We start from the raw sequence: 24,599 nt of genomic DNA on the forward strand, positions 1-24,599 counted from the left end.
TGTCATCTGAGAGGCAATTCTTGCTATTTTTCTGCCCTGACATCTTTAGCATGGTGGATTTTCATATTTGTACTTCTTACCTCATGTTTGCAAGATTGTTGCCACAGATCTAGTGGCATTCATTAACTAATACTAGTGTCCTGAATAAGAGAAAAGGAAGGAGCTAAAAAGAGCTTTCCTTTAAATAGGGAGAAAAGATTTTCCCAAGAGTTTTTCAGATTTTCTATCATATCTTAATGGCCAAGCTAAGTCAAATGGCCAGCCTCAGAGGAAAAACTGGTTGGAAAAGTGTCTAGACGACAATAAAGATGTGACATGAAGGACTTACAATAATTATGATTTATCCCTAAGGATGGGCATACTGCTGTCTTAAACAACATCAGCATTCTATCAGTAAGCAAGGAGGATTAAACAGCCATTAGATGATCAATTAACCATGACTACAATCCCATTTTTGAATTTTAAGTTATAGGAAGAGTTCTAGTGGGGGGAGGGAAAGGATGCCCAGATGATTCAATAATACCTCTAGTTTCATAGATTCATTTATTGCACCCTCTTGGGACTTAACACAGCCTTAGTGCTACCCATGAACAATGACAGGCTTTCAAAAACTGTAGACTCAGATGTAGATGCAACTGAATTTCTTCCTGAAGCTTTGCAGACTTTATCTATTACAAATTAAATTTCAAAAGCAGGAAACTGAAAATTCTATTCATATAAAAACTCTTAATACATTTAACATATTTTCAACTTAATTGAGGAAATAACTGCTGTCCTTTCTTAAGCATCACAAGCCATTCAATCATTCATGCCACAAACACTGAACACTCTGATGGAGCAAAGTATTTTGTTAGTCAATTCCTAGTTTGACTACTGACCTCCAATTAGATTTATATTTATAATAAATGCTTGTAGACACAGCCCCTACATTAATGATTCTGAGAAAAATCCCCCTTCCTCTCCCTTCATAGACTGTGTCTCTTCACTGTGCCAAGCTTGGTAGTGTACACTGTCATAAATGTCACTGAGACACGACTCTAAATATTCCCATTTTGACCGAATCGCTCTAGTTCACTTCTGAGGGGTGAGGGGAGAAAGGGGAGGTACCTCTTTTCTTCCAGACTCAACAACATTCCCTCAGGCTATTGCCTGATTAAGAGTCAGACTGATGCTTATACCTGTGCTGCGTGGCTTACTAGTCCTCACCTTCAATTTTCCTTGATATAAGCAGGAAAATATGTACCTCTTTTTTTTCCCTTAGGAACTCAAGCTAAAGAAATAAATGGCAAAAATATGGTAGGAAAGCACAGGCTTGGAAAGGTTAAAAAAAAAAAAAAGGCATAGGAAGAAAGAGATAAGTCTTGAAATGGTGTTTATAGCATCTTCGCATCCATTTCTTTTGGCATGCTATCCCATAATGACCAACGACTGGATGTACTTTCTGCTTAAATCCTTTTAAACCTTTGGCACCAATCCTTCTCTATAGCCTCAGGGTACTCTTGGGGGACCAAAAATAATCTGAAAAGAAAATTCATTTAAGAAGTTAATGACTGAAATATTAATATGTTTAACAGATATTAAAGAAATAGATCTCAGAAATTAACTGGTCCAAATTAAGGCATGGACAAAAGTAGTACTGCAGGGTAACTTCAGCCAGTATAGGTCCACAGGCCCACTCTGTGGAAGCCTGGACCTCTCAAGCCACAGAGGGAGGGTGAGTCTGAGCAAGGCCAGTAAAGGCATGTTGTGTGCCCACGGCCTCTTGGCCCTTGTGCCAAGACCAGGGGACATCCCATCACCTACAGTCTGACCAGATCAGAATGTTATGCTGCATGGCGGGGGAGATGTGGCAGAAAACTCAACAGGCAAGCTACAGTAGTTGACAGTTGGAGAAAGACGTACAAATTTCACTTGTCCCTGTTGTTCACCAGATGGTGTGTGTCTCTGGTTATTACTGGGATTTGCAGGTTTGCAGGACAAAGGATAAAGCCCAAAACATTATTTCACTTAGGACACATTTGGAGGAGGGACAGATGGGAGAAAAAATGTAGAAAGTAAAAGGAAATAGGAAATGGGTTCTTGACCCTTCTGGGTAGCTACAGCACATTCCAGAGTCAAACAAATGATGTTATGGGGTTGTAAGAAGAGAACTGATTGACTGTTCTGGATTTAAAGGTTTCACATACAGGGAAACATGTCTTTCTACATCTGTGCAACTACCATCCTGTCTAAGAAACACAGAGCTATATCAAAAATCACTGTCCCTGGAAATGTTTACTTCACTGTTGTGATCCCTCCAGAGCCCCCCACTTGACTGGCCAGCAGCAAATATTGCAAGAGAACTCTCCAGTCTAAGGAGCTGAGTTAACATAAAGCAACACACCCACAAGCAAGAGAAGCCCAAGAAGCACAGGGATGAGGTGGGGGGAGGCAAGAGGCCAGGCATAAAGATTCCACAGGTGGGAACAAGGAGAAAGAAGAGAATTGAAATGGGGAGGGGAGAGAAAGGAGAGGGAGAGAGAGTGCTCACATCAAATAGCAAGACAACAATTTCTAAAAGATCAGATATAAATTCTTTACTCCAACTAAAAGTCACTTACTTTTCTTGCTATATAAAATAGCACACATTCTTACCACAGCTGTGAGCGCAAGGCCATTCACTGCCCTGCTGCAGTTTTAGGACTCATGTTACATCACGGCCAAGTTCCAGCCCTTCCTGTGCTTCTAGAAGTCACACAGCAGTGTCAGTCTCATTTCTTTGCATTTACTCTTTTTATAACTTCGGGGCTATTACAAGTAGTCACCTGAGGCCAAGTCAGCACCCTGATCTCAGGGTCACCTTCGTCCCTGACACTCCTTTCCTTGTTAATTCCACAAGAAGAAGAAATTATAGAACTAGCACCAACAGTGAAGGGCTATGAAAAAGGAAGGCACAAAGATGAAGCAACCGTAAGAACAGTCTCCTAGGCCTCTACAATTAAGGTAACATTATTACTTATCACAGTCAAAGCCCAGTCCTACAGAAAATACTCATTTCTTATTCCTTTTCTTATGTTTTTTTCTTGGTCACTCATTTTCAGTTGAGTGAAATGAATAAATTCTTTGTGTGAAAATGAATACTAAGGAGATAAGCCACAATAGCTCAACGTGTTAGGGGAGATAAAGTTTATCAGATATCTTAGCACGAAGTGAATACTTTTGACTTTGTGAAGCAAAGAACTTTGTTTTCGTGTAAAACTATAATACTTGCTACTTATACAAATAAAAATAAATCACAGGAAGAATTCAAGGAATCTCTGGGCTGATAGCTTCTCTGCTCCAAAAACAACAAGAACACTTGGGTCACTGCTCCCAGCGGGCACCTCCCCTCAGGCCCTGCCAAGAGGCCTCCCAACCACCACCAGGGAAAAGGTTGGTTATAACACAGGCAAGTGGACAAAGCTCCCTGACAGTAAGGGATATTGATTTTCATTACCTATGCATTGGTAGAGGATTTAGAAACTCAGGGATATGATAAAATACAAGCAGAAACAATTTTGTCAGCATTAACTACTAAATCAAATGTTAGCTTAGACACAGTCTACAAGGAGATGAATACTTGAGCACAAGAAAATACTGTGTGACAAATACTCCTTCTGGGTTTCATAAAAAAAGATGATATACTCATTCTGGATAAAAGTGAATTATAAAATCTGAGAGCAAAAAGTAAAAAGATGAAATTCTCAATTAAATAAAAACTGACTAAACAACAAAAAATGTAGGCAAAAAAAGAAACTAGATATGAACTGAGTGACAACTATGTTTACAGATCAAGAAAAAAGTTACAGAAGCAAACATAGAATTTATAAAAAATAACTGAACCAAAGGTGTTATTTTAGAAATGTGTAATAAAATGGACACTGAAATTAGCTGACGAAAAAACTGGTAAGGATCTAATAGATTTGAGAAAATTTGTTATTTTGTAACCTCAATCTTTACTTGATTAATACTAACTCTAGGATTGTATTAATACAGGAAATAGCAATGAAATGACCATAATACTACTGCCCTAAATGCACCATTTTTCATTCTTAAGCTACATAAAGATGTCAGAAAGACTAAAGGGGCATATAACTTCCATTTCTTCAGAGTATAAATAAACTAAAAAACATTTTTTGGAATGGAGAGCTCTATTTGACTTTATTTATGATGCCAAAAAGTTGTCAGTCAATACCTGATTAGGTAGAGGTAGAAAGATAATGATTCTGATTGTCTTCAGGAACACAAAGTGTCTTTGTGTTTGCTTGAACAACTACATCTTACACTACATCCCAATGAAATCAAACTGGACTTTTCGATTCACCACTGCAAATTAGTTAATTATTCATTCAAGCTAGACATTCATTATTGTATTCTGCTTCATGATGGTCATTTCATTTTACATTTTATATAAACTTTCAAAAAAAGACTGCAATTTATAAAAAAGAAAAAGTAAATTGTAACAATGTACTTTTTGACCAGCAAAATTTTACTAAACAATCTCAGCAAATTTCATAATTTGTCTTTCAGTATCACAGTCTTTTAATGTTTATGGAAACAATTACTTATGAATTAAAACATTTTTAACCTGACAAGAAAAAGTATAAACATAATTGCTGAATAGAGAAAATGAGGTGCAGGTAACAGTGCTTTCTCAGTGCTTTAGTACTTCATTTTTAAAAGTAAACACAGTGCCAATCCTCATTTTGATTCCAGTGAATAAAAAGTTAAAATTAACTTTATTAATCAGTTTTGAAGTCTGAAACCAAAATGATCCTTCAACAGCATGGCCAAATGGACAGGTCAATTCTAAAAAGTTAATCACAAAGCAAAATTTTGACCAAATTAAAATGGCTCATTCTGTTACTATGGTACCAGAGTCTGCCTTTTTGTTGGGTTTCAATTTGCTATAGCAACGAAGGATAGGATTACATATAAACAGAAGTATACAAGACTTGATGAAATTGAATATGGTAGATTAAACATTTTTAAAGTCTTGGTTATAATTCCTTTTGCAACAACAGTTCTACTGCATAATTTACAATGGCCTAAAAAGTTTTTAGCAACAAAATTATATTAAAAAAATATCATCATGCCTATAAGTTACATTAACTATAGACATCACAACCATTTAAGCTTTTTATTAACTTAGAAAAGTATGACTTTTCCCTGAAAAACTCTAAATAGTCATATTTCAATTATAGCTGTCCTGAACTACTTTCATAATCAACATGATTGTATTTCGTCACTTCTTTATTCTACCAGTAAAAATGGTGACAATGATTTTTAAAAAGAAGGCTGGAGAACCTGAATCCAATTAGTGATGAAATGGACTTTTTAAACAACCACTGGGTTTTTATATTGTTTTTAGTTGTAAAACATCCATTATATAGGTGAAGCAGTTGAAAGGTCTTAAACTGCCAAACTTTCTAAAACTACTTTTGATCCCTTCTAAAACAATGGCATATAAACTGAGCTATGAAGAATTACATCCTTATAAATGATAACATAATAAACCTATAGAAGTTGTAAAAGTTTTGTTTTAACAATATTCAAGTGTAATGCTTTTACAAAAGATTAAAACATACATTTTAACTCTATCAGATGTGTCCATTTCCATTTGCTCCTAACCTGCCATTAGTATATAGGTTTGCTGGGCTCTCAAATTGCCCAAATGGTCATGGAGAGAGATATCTATCAGTTAAAAATAAGAGCATGGATACCACGACATTTACTTATCCAAATGGTATAAGACCCATCTTTGCATCCCTGAAGTAAGAATGGCCACTTTCTCCAACTAAATTGCTCTATACTAAAGCAGCATTGTCTGTGGAAAGTTACTGCAAATCTGTAACATTCCACGACTACAGATACCAATTCAAAAGTTAAAAAAAATACAGACCAAATCCATGTACCCGTGATCCTTTGTAAATCCTAAAACGTAGAAATAGTACTCTTTTTAACCAAGAATTATATTGGAATGAACTAAAGAAATCTTTTAAAGTAATTTTAAGTATACTCTTATTTGCTATTATATGTCTACATAGATTATTTGACATTGCTTGTGGACATAATTTAATAGATAATATATCAATAATGTCAACCACTACAGTGATCCACAACCTGATTCTGGCTACGGAGGAAGCTTAATTATTAAGCAATACCTTCCTAAAAAGCTTCTATATTTCTGATTGGTATGAAAAACAAACAAAAAAAGAGTATCTCATTGAAATAACACTGAAGTTCGAGTTCGGGCCCCCTTCTTTGTGTTCACATAATTAACTCTTCAGGATAAATGATGAAACATTTAGTCACATTAATAAATTACAGTCATCTTCAAGAAAACTCTATGGGCAACTCTGGCGCTACAGTTGTGTATCTTGGATCCAACCTGGGGATGAAATCCTGAAAGTATTTAGATGCACCAGTACCAAAAACATCAAGGACTTTTCGGTTCATGACCGCAAATCTGTAAAACAGAGAACACAGTAAATAGTATTTAATGAAGTCTATAAAATAAAATAATTCATTTTAGTTGACTTATCTTTTATGGGATGGAAAAACAGAAAAGGCTGACATGGCAAAAGACTCAAACTCAATGGCAAATGCAAAAATCACATGGATACTCTTCTTCAAGATTCATTTCTCATACTTTATTTAAAGAGAAAATCCCAGATCTGAAATCCCAGCAATTACAATCATTACTTCAAACCCTTCTAGGGCTCTTTCCACTAGACTATATCAAATAGAAAATTAGGTTATTATTTTTCTGATGAATGAAATCCTAGGAAACTAAACAATGAATGAACTAATATTTACCCATGAGGCAAAAGTATTAAATGTAATTTCTCTCATAATTGACTTCTTAATGTTTCACAATCAAAAGAAAACACATCCAAATGTGCAAATTTAATAACTAAAAGGCAAACAGTGTATAGGTTTTCAAATTTCTAATAGATAAAACAGAGTAAAAACATACTCTCATGTTATCTATTACCTAGTCTGAGATATTAAAATTTTTAAAAGATACATATATAGCTAATGTACAAGATGGACGTTCTGTGTCTCTGTACCTATTCACAAGCATTTCCTTTCTGGAGAAGACAGCTGAATGAAATTAGTTTTGAATCATTGGCCAGTATCATCATTCTAACAGTCAATAAGTATGGCTTGTAGTTATTTTCCAAAGTAAGTTCTCTTATAAAATAACCAACCAGAAAAACTCACTAATGTGGCCAGGTGTGGTGGCTCATGCCTGTAATCCTAGCACTTTGGGAGGCCAAGGTGGGAGGATCACTTGAGGCCAGTTCAAGATCAGCCTGGAAAACAGACCAAGACCTTGTTTCTGCCAAAAATTGAAAACTCAGCTTAGTGTGGTGGCTCGCACCTGTAGTCCCAGCTACGGGAGGCTGAAGCAGAAGGATTGCTTGAGCCCAGGAGTTGGAGGGTGCAGTGAACCATGATGATGCCACTACACTCTAGCCTGGGCAACAGAAGAAGACACAAAACAAAAAACCTCACTAATGTGCAGAAAACTAAATGACAAAAATGATTAAATAATAATAATATAAAGGACACATAATGTCATGGCTACGAGGAAGAATTCTAAAGCCAGACTGCCTAGCTTATATCCCAGTTCCTTCATTAACTAGCTGTGTGACTCTGGCAAACCATCTAACCTCTCTGTGCATCTCAGTTTCTTCATATATAAAACAGGGATAAATAATAGTACCTAACTCATAGAGCTATTTTAAGGATTAAATACATACGTATGTATATTGTATGTATGTATGTATCTTAAAACCATATCTTGGACATAGTAAGCACTATACAAGCACTTGATATTATTAATGATAGTAATATTAACAGCAGCTGTGATTTACTGAATGCCTACTAAGTATTACTATAAACACCTTAATTTTCCTACAACCATACAATGTATGAATTATTGTTTCATGTAGAAAGAAGGAAATTTAGGCTCATGAAAGTAAATAACTTTCCCACAGTAACACAACTGAAGATATGAGAGCTGGAGTCAAACTTAGGTCTGTCTGATTCCAAAGCCCATGCTCTTTCTATTAATATTAGGTCAAACTGGCCACCAAAGAATTAGATTAAGATCAGGGAAACAAACAAACAAACAAACAAAAAAACATGATAAGAAAGCCAAAGGAAAATACACCTACAACAATAAGCAACAGAATATGATCATTTTTCCAAAATGGAAATCAGTTAATTATGTAAAGATAATCTTTAATGAATGTTTAATATTTTTAATGAAAAAGGAGTCAATGATTCAAAAAGTTAGGCTTAAGTATTCATACAGCAACTAACTAGCAGTTAGAAAAGCAAAATGATATTAATCCAGAACACTTAAAATATCTAAAATATTACAGGGAAAAGTCAGAATAATGTTCATTCAAAGAATGCCCCATGTTATTCTTATTAAGTTGGTCATATTTAATTTACATATAAATACTTTACCACTGAAAGAACAATCTCTCAAAGACAAAAATATACATAATCTTTTAATGAAAATTGCTTTTTTCAATGAGCATTTAAAACATCTAAGTCACTTACTTGCCCTTGGTGAGCCTTAAAAGGAACTTCCAGTAAGATGGTCGCAAGGTCTGAACTTCCATGACAGCCTAAGATTCAGTTTGAGACTTCTTTTAGTAAATACAAATATTATCAGCAGTTTTAGGCAATAGAGTTGTTTTATCTCTATCTTTATTGCTCATTGTATTTTAAAAATGAAAGTGATGACAATAATGTTATTTATGTTTAAGTCAAGAACTACCAAGAATCTTTGTAAAAATACCTTCAAATAGGAATGCTGTTTTGGAAATAATTAAGTAAACAGTCATTACTACAGGGAAGCATTTACTGAGTACCCATTAGATAGCTGACAATTCACTAGTTTTAATGAGTTTATCAACCTGGCAGCATTCCATGAGAAAGAGCAAATAAAATCTCTCCACAAAACTTTGTACCTAAAACCATAAACATCAACAATAATGATTACAGAATTTAAAGAGATTGAATAATGCTTCTATTAAACTAGTTCTCCATTCTCATTCCCTGAGTAATATTGGAGAAACGCAAATTATTCATATTTATGCTCATGGTATCTTTTTCCTTGAAGATGGATAATTAAATTGCGACATTCAACCAAAGGTACTTGAGTAATAATTTACCTTTAAATTGCAGTCTACTTAAACCTAAAAACTGGTGTGCTTATAAAACACATTAAGTTAACATGTTTAACAATTTGAAACTTACAAGCTATCTTGCTGAAAAACAAAAATGAAGCACAAAATGTAATTCTGTAAAGAGAAACATTCCCAGATTTTATTTTCCCCTTATTAGATTAATGTACACTAAAAACAAATCACTCTATTTCTCATTTCAAAAAGCTATACTTACTGCCTGGAAGCAAATTGCTGTAGAGATGGAATAGATTATAGTATCTGCATGAGGAAAATAGGGAACCTTCCCTGCTTCAATGCCTTTGAAATACATTGTCTGCAAAACAAGCACAGACAAGAGTTATTTAAAAAAAAAAAAAAAAAAAACCTTTAAAAAGCATTAACAATGTGGTTGCACGGTATGCTCCCTACCTACGACTATGTTTTCTACCTTTCTGAATCCTAATACTCCCTTCAGATCTTAAACCATATGTCACATCTTCCATGACAGTGAAGAGTCAGTTCTTCCCTTTCCTTCACCCCTTCACTCCAAATCCCAGCTGTTAAGTAATAATACTTTTCTGTGAAATTCAATAGCACTTTATTTCTACTGCTTTTATGTCATATGTTCTTCAATGCTTTCTGTATAATGCTTAGGTCCTCCTTTGCCTGTTAGATAAATAATAAAATAAACGTTAATAATAAAACAATAAAAGCCATATATAACAAACCCACAGCCAACATCATACTGAATGGGGAAAAGTTGAAAGCATTCTCCCTAGGAACTGGAACAGACAAGGATGCCCACTTTTACCACATGTATTCAACATAGTCCTGGAAGTCCTAGCCAGAACAATCAGTCAAGAAAAACAAAGGGCATCCAAATTGGAAAAGAGGAAGTCAAACTATCTGTGTTTGCTGAAAATACGATCTTATACCTAGAAAATCCTAAAGACTCCTAGAATGGATAAGTAAATTCAGTAAAGCCTCAGGTTACAAAAATCAATGTACACAAATCAGTAGCATTTCTATACACTAAAAACAACCAAGCTAGAATCAAATCAAGAACTCAATCTCATTTACAATAGCTGCTAAATAAATAAATAACCTTGGAATATACTTAATCAAGGAGGTAAAAGATCCCTACAATGAGAAGTATAAAACACTGATAACAGAAACTGTAGATAACATAGACAAAAGCAAAAACATCCTACGTTCAGGGATTAGAAGAACCAACATTGTTAAAAGGTCCATACTGCCCAAAGTAATCTACAGATTCAATAAAATTCCCATCAAAACACAAACATCATTTTTCATAAAATTAGAAAAAACAACCCTAAAAGTCATATGGAACCAAAAAAAGGGCACAAATAGCCAAAGCAATCCTAAGCAAAAAGACCAAAGCTGGAGGCATCACATTACCCAATGTCAAATTATACTACAAGGCTATAGTAACCAAAAAGTAGACACATAGATCAATGGGAACAGAATAGAGAACCCAGAAATAAAGCCACATACCTACAACCAATAGATCTTTCAGAAAGCAGACAAAAGCATACACTGGGGAAAGGACACCCTATTCAAGAAATGGTGCTATTCAAAAACATCCTACGTTCAGGGATTAGAAGAACCAACATTGTTAAAAGGTCCATACTGCTAGGAAATGGTGCTAGGAAAATTGCATAGCCACATGCAGAAGAATGAAACTGGATCCCTATCTCTCACGATATACAAAAATTAACTCAAGGTGGATTAAAAATTTAACCGTAAGACCTGCAGCCACAAAAATATCAGAAGAAAATCTAGGAAAAATTACCTTTGCCATTGGCCCACATAATTTATGACTAAGACCCCAAAAGCAAATACAACAAAAACAAAAATAAATGGGACTTAATGAAACTAAAAAGCTTCTGCACAGCAGGAGAAATAATCAACAGAGTAAACAGACAACTTATGGAATGGAAGAATATTTGCAAGCTATACATCTGACAAAAGTTTAATATCCGGAATCCATAAGGAATTCAAACAAATCAGCAAGAAAACAAATAACCCCATCAAAAACTGGGCAAAATACATGAACATACATTTTCCAAAATGAGAAACAAATGGCCAACAAACATATGAAAAAATGCTCATATGTCAGAATGGTCAAGTCAAAAAACAATAGATGTTGGTGTGAATGCAGTGAAAAAGGAATGCTTATATACTGTTTGTAGGAATGTAAATTAGTACAACCTCTATGGAAAACAGAATGGAAATTTCTCAAAGAACCAAAAGTAGACCTACAATTCAATCCAGTAATCCCACTACAGGATCTACCCAAAGGAAAAAAAGTCACTTTACTTAAAAAAAAAAAAAAAAATCTGCACCTGTATGGTTACCACAGCACAATTGTAAAGATATGGAATCAACCTAAGTGGCCACCAATACATACACACACACACACTGTGGAATACTACCCTGCCATTAAAAAGAATGAAATAATGTCTTTTGCAGCACCTTGGATAGAACTGGAGGCAATTATACCAAGTGAAGTAACCAAGGAACAAAAACTAAATAACACATGTTCTCACTTACAAGTGGGAGCTGAGCAATGGGTATGCATGGTCATACAGAGTAACATAATGGACACTGGAGACTCAGAAGGGGAAGGGTGGGAAGGGTAGGAAGGAGTGCAGTATGAAAAATTACTTATTGGGTACAATGTATACTATTCAGGTGATCAGTATATTAAAAGCCTAGACTTCTCCACTAAACAAATCAATCATGTAATAAAAAACCATTAGTACCTCCTAAATCTATTAAAACAAACAAAAAAAAAATACACATTATGTATAGAAAGAAGACTGGGATAAATTTGAGTCTTCAAAATAAGTAAGCAAAAATGGCATTTCATGTATTAATATGAGAATGTAGTTGGATCTTTATTGACTTCGGGAACCTAGAAATTTAGGTGGCTTTTTCTTAACTAAAGTTATGATGTTAACCTAAAATCTAATAAACAGTCTACACATAATTTTAAAAATTAATAAAGCATAAAACAAAAACAAAATAATAACCCTAGCTACTTCGGGAAGCAGCTATAAAAACATCTTTTACAAATAAGATATCAATGTTGGTTTCTTCTTGCGTCAAAGAATATATTTTTTCCACCTATGGCTTATTTTCTTTCTCCCACTCTCCTTTTCCTCTCCATTAGCAAGTCTTGTCAAGTCCACTCCTAAACATAAACCAAATCTGTGTACTCCTCTGCACCTCTACTGCTAGCACCCTGGTGCAAGCCACCATCTCCTGCCAGAGACTAACTGTTCTCTCAGTTTCCAGTCTTGTCTCCCCCTACTACACTCTACATAATAGCCAGAATGTTCTTCTTAAAATATGAATTAAATCATGCCAATCTCATGCTCAAAACTCTTCAGTGGTTTACAATTGCACTGAGGAAAAAAAACTAAACTTCTTACCCCAGCTTTTAAAATCTTACATGACCTGGCTCCTGCTGTCTTCCTGATTTCATTAAGTGTACATTATCTCAATCTCTCTCTTTAATTCTCTTTCTCTCTCTTTCTGTCTCTCTCACACACACACAATTGGGTAAAGCAAATATGTAATTCTCTTAATGTCATCAGGGACACAGATTTTCAGTGAGAGAAAACTCTTTAAAAATCAAACAATTTAAAAAGAATCTACAATCTTAACTTTGAAACAGAATATCAATATACTCCAAATCTATTTTCTCTCTCTAAAAAGAAGGTGGGGGTGGGGAGGAAGGATTCTGTAGCTCCTTTCACTGGGAAAGCCAAGAAACAATAACTAGCCTGGGAGCAAATATTCTTTAGCACCCAGACTAAAGTCTCTAAATACCATTTCCCATTAGAAGAAACTGGGAGCCATTAGAGAAAAGGCTGAATCAATGTCTGGGGCGAAAATGTCCAAGATGAGCCTGGAATATCTTGTCTTATAGCAAGAAAGCTATCAAGAATAATGGCATTATGTCTAAACAAACAAGAGTCAACTAGAGGCTCTCATGGCCAAAGATGAGGACAATTTGAGCATAATGACTGTAATGGGTTAAAATAAATCAAGCATGTTAAAATCTATGTTTTTATAATGATACTTGAAAATAAAGACTCATGTCAACTTTGCAAGATGATACGGTACTAACTCACTCTGAACACTGGTAAATAAAGGGCAGTAAACAAGCATTTTATTTAGAGTTTCCTGAACAAACTATTCAGAGTAACAAAATAGTTGAAAAGTTCTTTTTAGAAGCATTCTAGTTAATAAATATAGAAGAAACAATAATAGTAGATTATTACCATTTTGCAACCCTTAATGAAATAATGAATCCTAGTAATGATCATTAATGACTGCTAAAACTACGAGGTGAAAGACTACCGGGGAACCTTATGGCACTATCAACATCCGAGCCCACAGATTAATCTCATCATTACAAAAGAAGAGCTAACTAGACATTTTTGTGGCTCCTAATGCGATACAACAGGAAGTTCACACACACAGTAAACGTAAAGTATGTTTGCCACCACCACCACCCCAAAATTGGATTTTAATTTGCCTAAGCCTCAAGATCTAGTTAACAATTTAGGAAATACATGAGTTGAAAAAACATGATAAACACCAGTGAGGATGCAATCAGCAAAATCCAAAATATGGGAAATTCCATGGAACTAATGATCTAGATCTTCAACAAATGAATGGCCAAAAACAAAACAAAACAAAACAAAGGAGGAGGAGGAGGTGGTAACTATTATAAATTAAAAGAGATTGCTTAAATCTTGATTCAAAAAAAGTAATGGCAAAAAGACATTTATAAGATAATCAGTGAAGACGTAAACTCTAATTGGATATATAATAATGTTAAGAAATTACTGGGGGAGGGTTAATTTATGATAATGGTATTGTGGTTATATTTTGGTAGTATTGTTGATTTGCTTGTTTTTAAGAAGACTTTAGCCTTTAGCCTTTATTCTTTAAGGAGTCTTTATCCTGATTGTTTATAGATAAAATGATATAATGTCTGGGATTTGCTTTAAAATAATTTATTACCTGGGGGGCTGAGGACTACAGATGAAAGAAGATTGGCCAAACACTAATAACTGTTGAAGCTGCATGGTGGGCGCATGATGGTTAATTATACTGTTCTTTCTATACTTACGTATATTTGAAAATAACACACACACACACACACACACACACACACACACACAAATAGGGGAACTGACTTTGCAAAACTTTTTATAGGATTAGAATTTACTTTTGTAACTGGGATATATACTTGCTGCTTAAGCAGTCAAATAGTAGCTAAAAAAGCTTTATATCTTTTGGAACTGATCATGCATGAAAATTTTTGCTTACCTCCACCAATTTGGATGCTAAATACATGGAAATTGTTGTGCTTTTATAAAACATCATTGATATACCTGCCAAAAATCCTGAAACAACAAACAAGAAAAACTAATCAGATCATAAGGTATTTCTTTGTTGTCATATCACCAGAAATGTTAATTAACTTAAATAGGAAAGAAGTGATTTGTAGCACAGCCTCTTGTTACAACACAATCAAGGACAGTAATACACCAGATGACATTGAAATAGGGTGAGTTCTTATTACTACATATTTTTAAATTAAAAAATTGACCTTCAGAGTTAGGAACAAACAGTTCTGATTTATGTATAACAAGAAACTTTAAATTTCAATTTTGACTTTAAAAACAGCAGTAGTGTTGCCAAATATAACAATATTTATTCAGCTATTCTCCTAATAGCTGAAATATTTATTCAGCTATTCTCCTAATAGCTCAAATTATTTTTAGTGCTATCATCACATTTATGTCCATAACATTGCCTTCATTCTATAAATGGAAAACCAAGGGAGTGGAGGGCTGGAATACTAATGGTAAAATTATTACTAATAAATACCTGATAATTTATCTATTTAACTTAAGTAATACATATAACACACTTATAGGAAATGCTCTTTAGTTTTTACTTTTATAAAGTGATTAAGTTCCTTTAAAAATGATTAAAATATATATTATTTTATAGTGTTAAAACAAGAATTTTTAAAGACGTCTACTTGGACTTCCATTCATCACTTATATAATAACATAAGGCTTTATGCTCTTTTGTGACACAATCCAGGATTTCTGGCCTGTCGCAGGGCAGATACCCAAGTCACTATATGGCCAACTCAAAACACCAGATGGCAAGTATGCCATGAGATAAAATGTTTGGACGAGTGCCTCAACAGGTATTCTATTACAATAGAGAAAGGAAGATACATAGAAATTGGATAAATTTGGAAGCTATTTCAGATTCATTCCTACCACTGATTGATATAATAATAATCATTCATTTTTTATTATTCTTTTACCAGCTATAATAGCATGTAGTTCATCATCTAGGTTTCGGACCCAGCGCAGGAAGCAACTAGTACCCTGTATTAAGGAAAAAATACAATGACTTTGGTTATTTTATTTGTAGAAGAAAATGCATGAAAACAAAAACAATTGTAATGAGTGATTCGCTAGATGACCTTGGAGGCAAATTGGTGATCTTATCTAAATGAAACTGAATAAATGGAAAAATTATGAACAATAATCTTTTATAAAGTTATTGTTCTGGATAGACTCAATTAAGAAATTACACATATTTTTATTGTACTGATTTTTCAAAATAAATCTATAAATTCTACTTTTGCCTAGATCTAGAATAATGGGAAAAGTGTCGCTCCCATTCTAAAAGGAAGAAAAATCTGGATAAACTACAAACCTGACAAGCCAGAATTCTACATCCAGAGAAAGTATTTTTCAATATTGAAGGTGAAATAAAGACCTTTTCCAGAATGATAAAAGCTAAGAAAATTCATCACCACCAGATCTGAGCTACCAAAAATGTTAAAGGCAGTTTTTCAGGTAAAATGAATATGATATCAGACAAAATTTTCATCTGTAAAAAGAAATGGAGAACTCTGGAAATGTAATAAAGGTAAATTTAGAAGACATATTTTTCTTTAACTGCTCTGAAAGTGAATTAAGTATCTAAAGCAGGGGTCAGCAAACTATAGCTCACTAGCCAAATCTAGCTTGCTACCTATTTTTATATGGCTTGGGAGCTAATAATCATCTTTACAGTTGTAAATGGATGAAAAATAAATCAAAAGAATAACAATATTTTGTGACATGTAAAATTATATGAAATTCTAATTACAGCATGATAAAGGTTTACTGGAACACGGCCATGCTCATGCAATATTGTCCATGGCTGCTTTCACACTATAACAGCAGAGTTGAATAGTTGTGACAGAGACCATATGGTCACAAAGTCTAAAATATTTACTATCTGGCCCTTTAAAGAAAATGTTTGCTGACCCTGGGGCTAAAGTAAAAATAACAACAATGTATTGTGGAGTGTATAACATATGTAGAGACATATGTATAACACAAAGGATGGGAAGTATAGTGGTGTTAAGGTTCTTACACTATATATAAAGTGGCACAATATTGATTAAAGATTGGCTGATAAAAATGTATATTATAGGCCGGGCGCGGTGGCTCACGCCTGTAATCCTAGCCCTCGGGGAGGCTGAGGCGAGTGGATCGCTTGAGGTCAGGAGTTCGAGACCAGCCTGAGCAAGACCCCATCTCTACTAAAAATAGAAATAAATTATCTGGACAACTAAAAATATATGTAGAAAAAATTAGCCAGGCATGGTGGCGCATGCCTGTAGTCCCAGCTACTCAGGAGGCTGAGGCAGTAGGATCACTTAAGCCCAGGAGTTTGAGGTTGCTGTGAGCTAGGCTGATGCCACAGCACTCACTCTAGCCCGGGCAACAAAATGAGACTCTGTCTCAAAAAAAAAAAAAAAAAAAAAAAGTATATTATAAATGTTAAGGCAACTACTAAATTAAAACAAAGAAGTATAAATATCAGCCAATAGTAAAGATAGAATGGAACCACACAGAAAAATACACAATCAATCTAGAAGGGAGACAAAGAAAAAAAAAGGGAGATTTAAAATCAACTATATCATAAGTATATTATATGTAAACAGTATAAACATATCAATTAAAAGAGATTATCAGATTGGATAAAAAACGAAGAAACAAGTTTATGCGATCTAAAAGAAACCAACTTTAAAAATGAAGACAAAGATTAAAGTAAAAGAATAGAAAACAGTATACCATCAAATGCTAAACAAAAGAAAGCTGGGGTAGCTATATTAATATTAAACACAGTAGACTTCAGAACAAGGAATATTACCAGGGATAAACTGGAATCTCACAAAATGTAAAAAGGGTCAGTTCACAGAGAAACAGAAAAAATGAGGTTTATTTACCTGATCTTCTCTGAATTACATTCTTACAAAGATATTAATGGCATGGACAATTTCTTTTGAAAAATCACATATGGCTTTTGAACACACTGTATGAACATTTTCTATGAGATTTTCTGACCCAGTTGCTCTTTCCTAGTTTAATACCATTAGTTTGTATTACCTAAGCAAATAAATGGTAATAGAAATAGAAAACAAAACATACTCTGAGATATGCTAGATAATGCAAAATAACCAACCTAGGGCTAAAAATGTTAGAGATAATATAATATACATGGAAACATTTAAGAATTTCTGTTAAGTATAAATACAAACACTATGACGTGACAAATGAAAAAGAATGTGAATTTAAACATGTAATTACCCAAAATTTGTCCTTAACTCTTGTATATTCAAAGATATTAATAATCTTTTCTAGTCAAACCATATTGAAAATGTTTTTAACATCAGTAATATTTTATAAAAAGTGATTCATTACCTATAGTTTATAGTTTGTTACTCCTTTCCATTTTAAAATACTTTATCCATATCTACCTTTTATGAATAAATTTTTATGTGAAATGATACATGACCATTTTACCCAAAGTAACTCCAAAATTCAATTTTAGCAGCATTAATTTTGAGTTTAACAAGAATAATATATGTGTGTATGTGTACACATGTATATACATATGTATACACATATACACACACAGGTCAACCTTAATTAACACACTTTACCACTTAGAACCCATATTTAGATATAAAATCTAAATTTTAAATGTTTAATATGTCACTAATATGATTTACATATTAGTGATTCCATTAAACAAAAGTCTATTCTTAAAGTTTCAGAGTACTGTCTCAAGAATTATCTTTACATATTTGTTTAGGTGTGGGTTTATGTTTGTGTGGGCACATTTATAGGATTATGCAGAATGGGTGTTAGAATTTTAACTCTGGTTATCTGAGACAGTGGAGTAGGCATAATGAGTGGGTGGAGGAAGGAAAAAGTCTTTGTTTATGTAAGTTATAATAGAAAATCCTTACTCTTCTATCAAGTGTTGATATCACCTAGAAAGTTCTAAAATCTGTTTAAATTAATAAGCAAGCAGGAAATATGATTAAGAAAAACATACCAGGTATATTAATATCATTTTTGATGTTGAGAATATCAGAAAATTCATATCTTCTCAGAATATCAATTGAAAAAGAAAATGTGTCCTTGAGAATCTTTAATATTATATGTAAATGCAAACATGTCTACACATTCAAGCACATTAAATAATATTTTAAAAGAAAAAGTTTCTCCAACTTCAATTCTCAATATATTATATATATTTGGTGATGTCAAGATGTTTATGAATACTCCAGAAAGAAGCATTAAATAATCACAGATGAATTAAGGTCATATCTCATTTTAACAACAGCCATATCTAATTCTCATTCTTCCCACTTCTGAAAACCTTACCTTGTATATGCTAACAAAAGAGCCAAGAAAAGCTCCGAGCTGGAAGTTTTCTTTATTGTAGAAGAGAGAAAGTAGCCGGGATGGCTGTGTAAACAGATGCCTAAATGCAGAAGGGATTCGGAGGCAGCACTGGATCAAGTATCCCACGCTAAACATTCTGATGAAACCCTAGAGAAAATTGGGAAGAAATTCTGATTTACAACCAAATTTTGAAGTTTGATAGAATATGAATTTTACTGTCTCTGAATCAAAACCAGAGTCAAAAAATTTTAATAGAAGTTTATAGCACAGCAATTTGCAAAATAAAGTCTTAAAACCTCAAACAATAATTTTAAAACAATTACCTTAAAAATAAGGGTGAAATCTTGGAGTGAGTATACTTTCTTTGATATACAAAGACTTAAAAATTCTCACAAGCACTGGCCAAGCTTGCCTATGCACCAAAATTCCACTTCTTGACATTTTGTTGACAATAACCAGGATTTTAAATTCCTAAACCACAAATGAATTTTAGAGACAAAAGCACTGAAATTCCAAAAAATAGTTAACAAAACCAAATGCTTTTGGAAATTTTAACAGAAAACTACTCTTAATCATTATTAGCATGAATAGGAGTTCTATTGATAGAAAAATAATTTTATTATTTGTTTAGACCTTTGTAACAACTTCCTCAATGATCAGGTTAAAAGAATTTCCCATAAAAAATAATTATATCTAGGTTTTTATTCCTGTGCTCAACTGTCAGACTAAAACATATCTAAGGAACAGTAGCTTTAAGATATACTAAACTTGAAAAAGCAAATCCACTACAAACCCATATTTACTGCCAACATTTCCCTATATTTCCTTCAATTATTTATAGTGCAAAAGAGATCTAGAGAGGATGACTAGTACCAAATTTATGAAAATGAAGTTTAGATGTGTGAGAGACTGAAAAGTTAATTAACACTGAGAGACTGAAAAATTACAATTAGCACAAAACAAAACATTAACAGAAAGAGTAGTATTTTATATACAAATCAACCAGTACATTGTAATAATACCAGTCTCCATCCTCCTCCTCTCTCGCCCCTAGTGGAATGGGAAAATATCTATCTCTTAGCAGTGCTTGCCTGCTACATTCCACAGGTCAGGTTTGTATTACCCAGATTGCAGCTTTCTTTTCTAGAAAAAATTGAATTACTATGAAGGAACATTGGTTAATTTACCTGAAACTACCTAATACCTGATTAAAACATGGAATCAAATCATCCAGTTACTGTGAATTATAATGCACTTGCTTAACTGAAACTGATTAGTATATGTTTAATGCATGAAACAAAATGGTCACACTTTGATCTTGCCATCGATAACCTTATAATGTTAATCTAAGGATTTATACATCACAATCACATTATAATCTTTTCATGTTGTTTTCAAAAGATCCACTCATCCATGTGTTTGGGAAATATTTGCTGAATGCCTATTGTGTGTCAAAGCATTACACTAGATGCTGGGTATACAGTTACAAGGAGGACACAAAGTTCTTGCCTTCATGGAGCTTTCATGCTTATTAAAGGAAGAGAAAATAAAGGAAGAGTATGCAAATAAACACAAAATAATTGCAGATTATAATAAATGTTATAAAGAAAATAATCAGAGCACTAGGATGGAAGTTAACAGGGCAATCAATCTATTACTATATTAGATTCATGGTGACTGTAGGCATTTAAATGAAGTGACATTTCAATAGACCCAAAAGAGAAGACGCTAGCATGAGACAACCATTTCAGACAGCATGGACAGAAGGCACAAAGCCAATAAAGAAGTTGGCAGGTATAAGGAACCAAGAAAAAGTAAATGGAGTTCAGGGGAATGCAATTAATAAGAATATTTACACAGATTTAACATATGGTGTAATTAAGTCCATGGAATAATGAAGTGCACTGTCAAAAATTTTTACTACCATATTTGTGGTGTAAATTCTTTCATGGACATAATACCATATTCCAATTTATACATACACTACCAAATTTATAGTGCTGGTACACATTTGAAAGAATCACTAGAATTTTTCATTGCTTGGTAATTCTAACTTTCTCATATGTTTTTTTTAATGTCACCTCCCTCCACCCCAAATTTCTCAAATACCTCCAATTTAATCAGAATACTTTTCTTAGTTTCCCTCCTGAAGTTTCCCTTTGAAGTACAATCCTGTTCAGTTAGAAGAATTATAACTCTCCAGGAGCCAGCAGACTCTGAAATTGTCAGCAATGTTGCCCTTTTTTTGCCACTTTAAAAGTGAGGCAAGAAATCAAATTTGGAAGGAGTGTATCAGAAACTACTGTACAACTGAAAAAAACAAAAAACAAAAACACTCCTTTTATCCTTGCTCCATTTTGGGGAATTCTGAAGGTAAGTGTGGGCTTGGGCAAATGTACTGTCAATACCGGGCCATAGGTGTTTACATTAATAAGCACTAATGTGGGACAGTTCCTCCTTTCTAGAGTAACCATAAGGAGACCGTCTTTTGGGGTATAGTACAACTTTGCTGTTTTCATCATCAACTGAGTAGGGAATAGACCTTGCAAGAAGAACATAAATTTTCTAAAGCATCAGAATTGTTAGAGCACCATTCAAAACTAAGAAGCCTGCAGCAGGGGGTACCGCCTGTGCCACATTAACTGCAATGAAAATAACTTTCTTCCCAGAACTGGTGGTAATGGGGGAAGGGGGGTGGGAGGGAAGGATCACACTAGTACACAAGTATATTAGGAAGTTGGGAATTTATGCCAGTGAGCATAGCTAGCTTGCATGTAGAGCAACTGAGGACATACTCCAGTTACTGATGCCTTAAAAAAAGGCAATATCTTTACAAGTCCAAAACCATAAGCCAGTGTAACAGATTGTACACAGTGTATAAAGTATATGTGTGACTGCTAATCTAGCTAGAACACAGCACAGTCCAGGGATCTTGTTTTAGGATATAGTTCTAATGAGAATACATTACAAAGTACAAATTAAATTACTTTTTCTTTTTTCTTGTTGTTACCCCATCTGCTCTCCTGTCTCATAAATTTTAAATAAGCTGATTTCTAAACAAGCTAATTTTTAAACTGTTTAAGGATCTGGTAAGTGAATATTAAAAGCTTAATTGTCATTGTCATTTATTCTCACCAATTTCTTAATCAAATGCAAAAATGATAGCAATTATTAATATTAACTTTTCTGTTTACTTCAAATTATTTATTAATAAATAAGCTATTTCTATACCTATTCTCTGTTGTTAGGAAAGTACATACTTTCATGTACTTACTTTAATGCAATAAGAGATGCAATTATCTTCATAGTGCTTGCAACATCTATGCCTTGGTCCATGCTTACATCTGAAATTAAACCAAAAAAGCTAAACTAATTATAATTTAAATGTATGTGTGTGAGATTTAAAACTCTTTAACCAAAACAAACAAACAAACAAAAAAAAAAAACCCAGAACATCACCCACCCACTTATTTTTAAATGTGTACAACTTTTGGTGTTTTAGGACATATAGAAGCAAGAAAAACAGATATTTTAGGGGTTTTTTCCTTTGCTGCTTACCACTTGAAACATTGTATAAAATATGTGACAGCAGTCAAAATACTTGAATGTGGAATAGAAAAACCACACTGGTAAGTATTTGTGACTAAAAATGAAAAATATGTATATATTATTTATATACTTTGCCAAATCTTTTTGGAAGTTTTAAATCAATTATTGTAGAGTCTAACAGTCATAAATCATCCATGAAGTCAGTACTTGAGCAAAAATCATAATGAGAATGTGCTCAGGTTACAGGAATTTATACTTAATTATATTTGAGGGAAAACATCTGGAAAAGAAACATGATATAGTATTAGGATTCAAAATTCAGTTTTAAAAATAAATATAGAAATAAAGATCATGTGGGAATTCAAAAGTAGGTTATTTGTGATTTAATTATAAACCACTTAACCCTCTAGTGTTTAATAAACATTTCCACTGAGGGGGCTACTGTTCAAGACACACTCATTTTCATTATTTGGGATGTTTGACTCCAAGACTATTCACCGTAGGCATAAAAAACTAAGTAGAGTATTTAACATGCATCTAGCTCTTTCCTTTTCTCTTTAAAGGGTTCATGTTCCAAAATAAGTAGTCTTCATAACTCCTTTCAGACTGTAGTTAATTAATCATCTTCATGGTTGAACCATATGAACCCTTCCTGTTTACAACAAGAACTTGTAGAGCAATGTTCTGGCTCTGCACCTCTCCAATCCCATTTGCAAACTGATTAGCAAGACCTTTTCTGAAATCCAATTCTGCACCGCAGCTGGAGTACACAAGCAGCCTTTCCTAGTCAAGGGTGACAGCGAGAGTTCATACCGACCATGGCCCTTATATCATTAGAATGATATGACATATGTGGTCATATGAAGTTGTTGAATGATTAAAGCTGGAGGCCTGGAAAGAGGTGAATCAAAGAAGGACTGCCTGATGCAAACCATCACTCTTCATACTTCTAAGTGTCCTCTTCAAAGACATTTCTCCGCCATTGCTACCAGAACTAGATAGAAATTATTAAACTTTCTTTGCTAGTGAAGTTAAATCCTGATATCATCTGAGCTGTCATTTAATCTTTCCGTAGTCACACATTAAAATGGCTTCCCCAGTCCTTGACTGCCTATCTCCTATATTATTCGCTTTGCTTCTGGATTATTCTGCATCTACTCTGACAAGTTCTGCATGATCTGATCAGTTCTGATGCTCAAGGCCACATTTACTCACATAATTCGTTCTCTATATTTCCCTCTGATTCATGTTGAAATTATTTCCATTAATGGTATGTTTTCTCCCTTTTCTCCACTAAAGTTCTCCATAACTATTTTTGAACTTGCTCAATAAGTTCACTACCACAATTATTCCTGTCATCTACTATTCCCTTCTTTACTCTTACCTTCTGTGTGTGGTGTATGCTAAGGTGAAAAGAAAATCTTTAAATTCGGTAAAAATTTGCATATTCACTGTGTGCTCCTATATCATGTTAGGCAATTTCATATACATTATTTCATTTAATGGTCACAACAATCCTTAATAGAGATTATTAACCCCAGTTAATAAATAAGGACTTTGGAATGCATAGCAGTTAAATCACTTTTCCAAAGTCGGAAATCTGGTAAGGTAAAATGAGAGTCAAATACAGTTTTTCTGATTTCTCAAAGGGCCTCAGCTTCCTAAAATTGATCCCCTGACTTTCTATAATATACTGCCTACTCATTCTACCTTTTCTAAAATGATACTACCAAGATTATTGTTATTGGCTGATGTTCTCAGTTTAAATTATTGAATTTATTTTCTTAAATATGTACACTAGAAATATAAATAGACTTATTCATGTGAAACAAAGATTTCTTACTTCAGTTTGAGAGCCCTAAAAATTTTCAGTCTTACAAAATATACTTTACTCAAGGTTTGCTCTTCAGTATTCCTTTATCTTCTTGAATCTCTCTCAGGACCTATTCTTTCTCCTTTCCATACTTAGCACAATAAATTAACATGTATTAATCTGTTTCCTAAAGTTCTCCATTATTGC

The 24,599-nt window shown here is 33.7% G+C and overlaps 1 protein-coding gene across 1 annotated transcript in view; it reads right to left on the reverse strand.

Annotated features, from left to right (window-relative positions):
• Window positions 1-4,150: 4,150 nt before the first annotated feature.
• Window positions 4,151-24,599, reverse strand: part of TMEM135 (transmembrane protein 135) — a 202,069-nt gene continuing 181,620 nt past the window's right edge. The window contains exons 9-15 of the mRNA XM_045557167.1: window positions 22,305-22,374; window positions 19,010-19,177; window positions 15,598-15,661; window positions 14,580-14,656; window positions 9,445-9,543; window positions 8,599-8,666; window positions 4,151-6,487 (exon numbers count right to left, since the gene is read on the reverse strand). Coding sequence (XP_045413123.1) covers window positions 6,355-6,487; window positions 8,599-8,666; window positions 9,445-9,543; window positions 14,580-14,656; window positions 15,598-15,661; window positions 19,010-19,177; window positions 22,305-22,374 — 679 coding nt within the window. The 3' untranslated portion in view covers window positions 4,151-6,354. The remainder of the gene's footprint in view (window positions 6,488-8,598; window positions 8,667-9,444; window positions 9,544-14,579; window positions 14,657-15,597; window positions 15,662-19,009; window positions 19,178-22,304; window positions 22,375-24,599) is intronic.

The sequence above is a fragment of the Lemur catta genome, chromosome 7 (assembly GCF_020740605.2).
Source record: "Lemur catta isolate mLemCat1 chromosome 7, mLemCat1.pri, whole genome shotgun sequence".
Lineage (NCBI taxonomy): Eukaryota > Metazoa > Chordata > Mammalia > Primates > Lemuridae > Lemur > Lemur catta.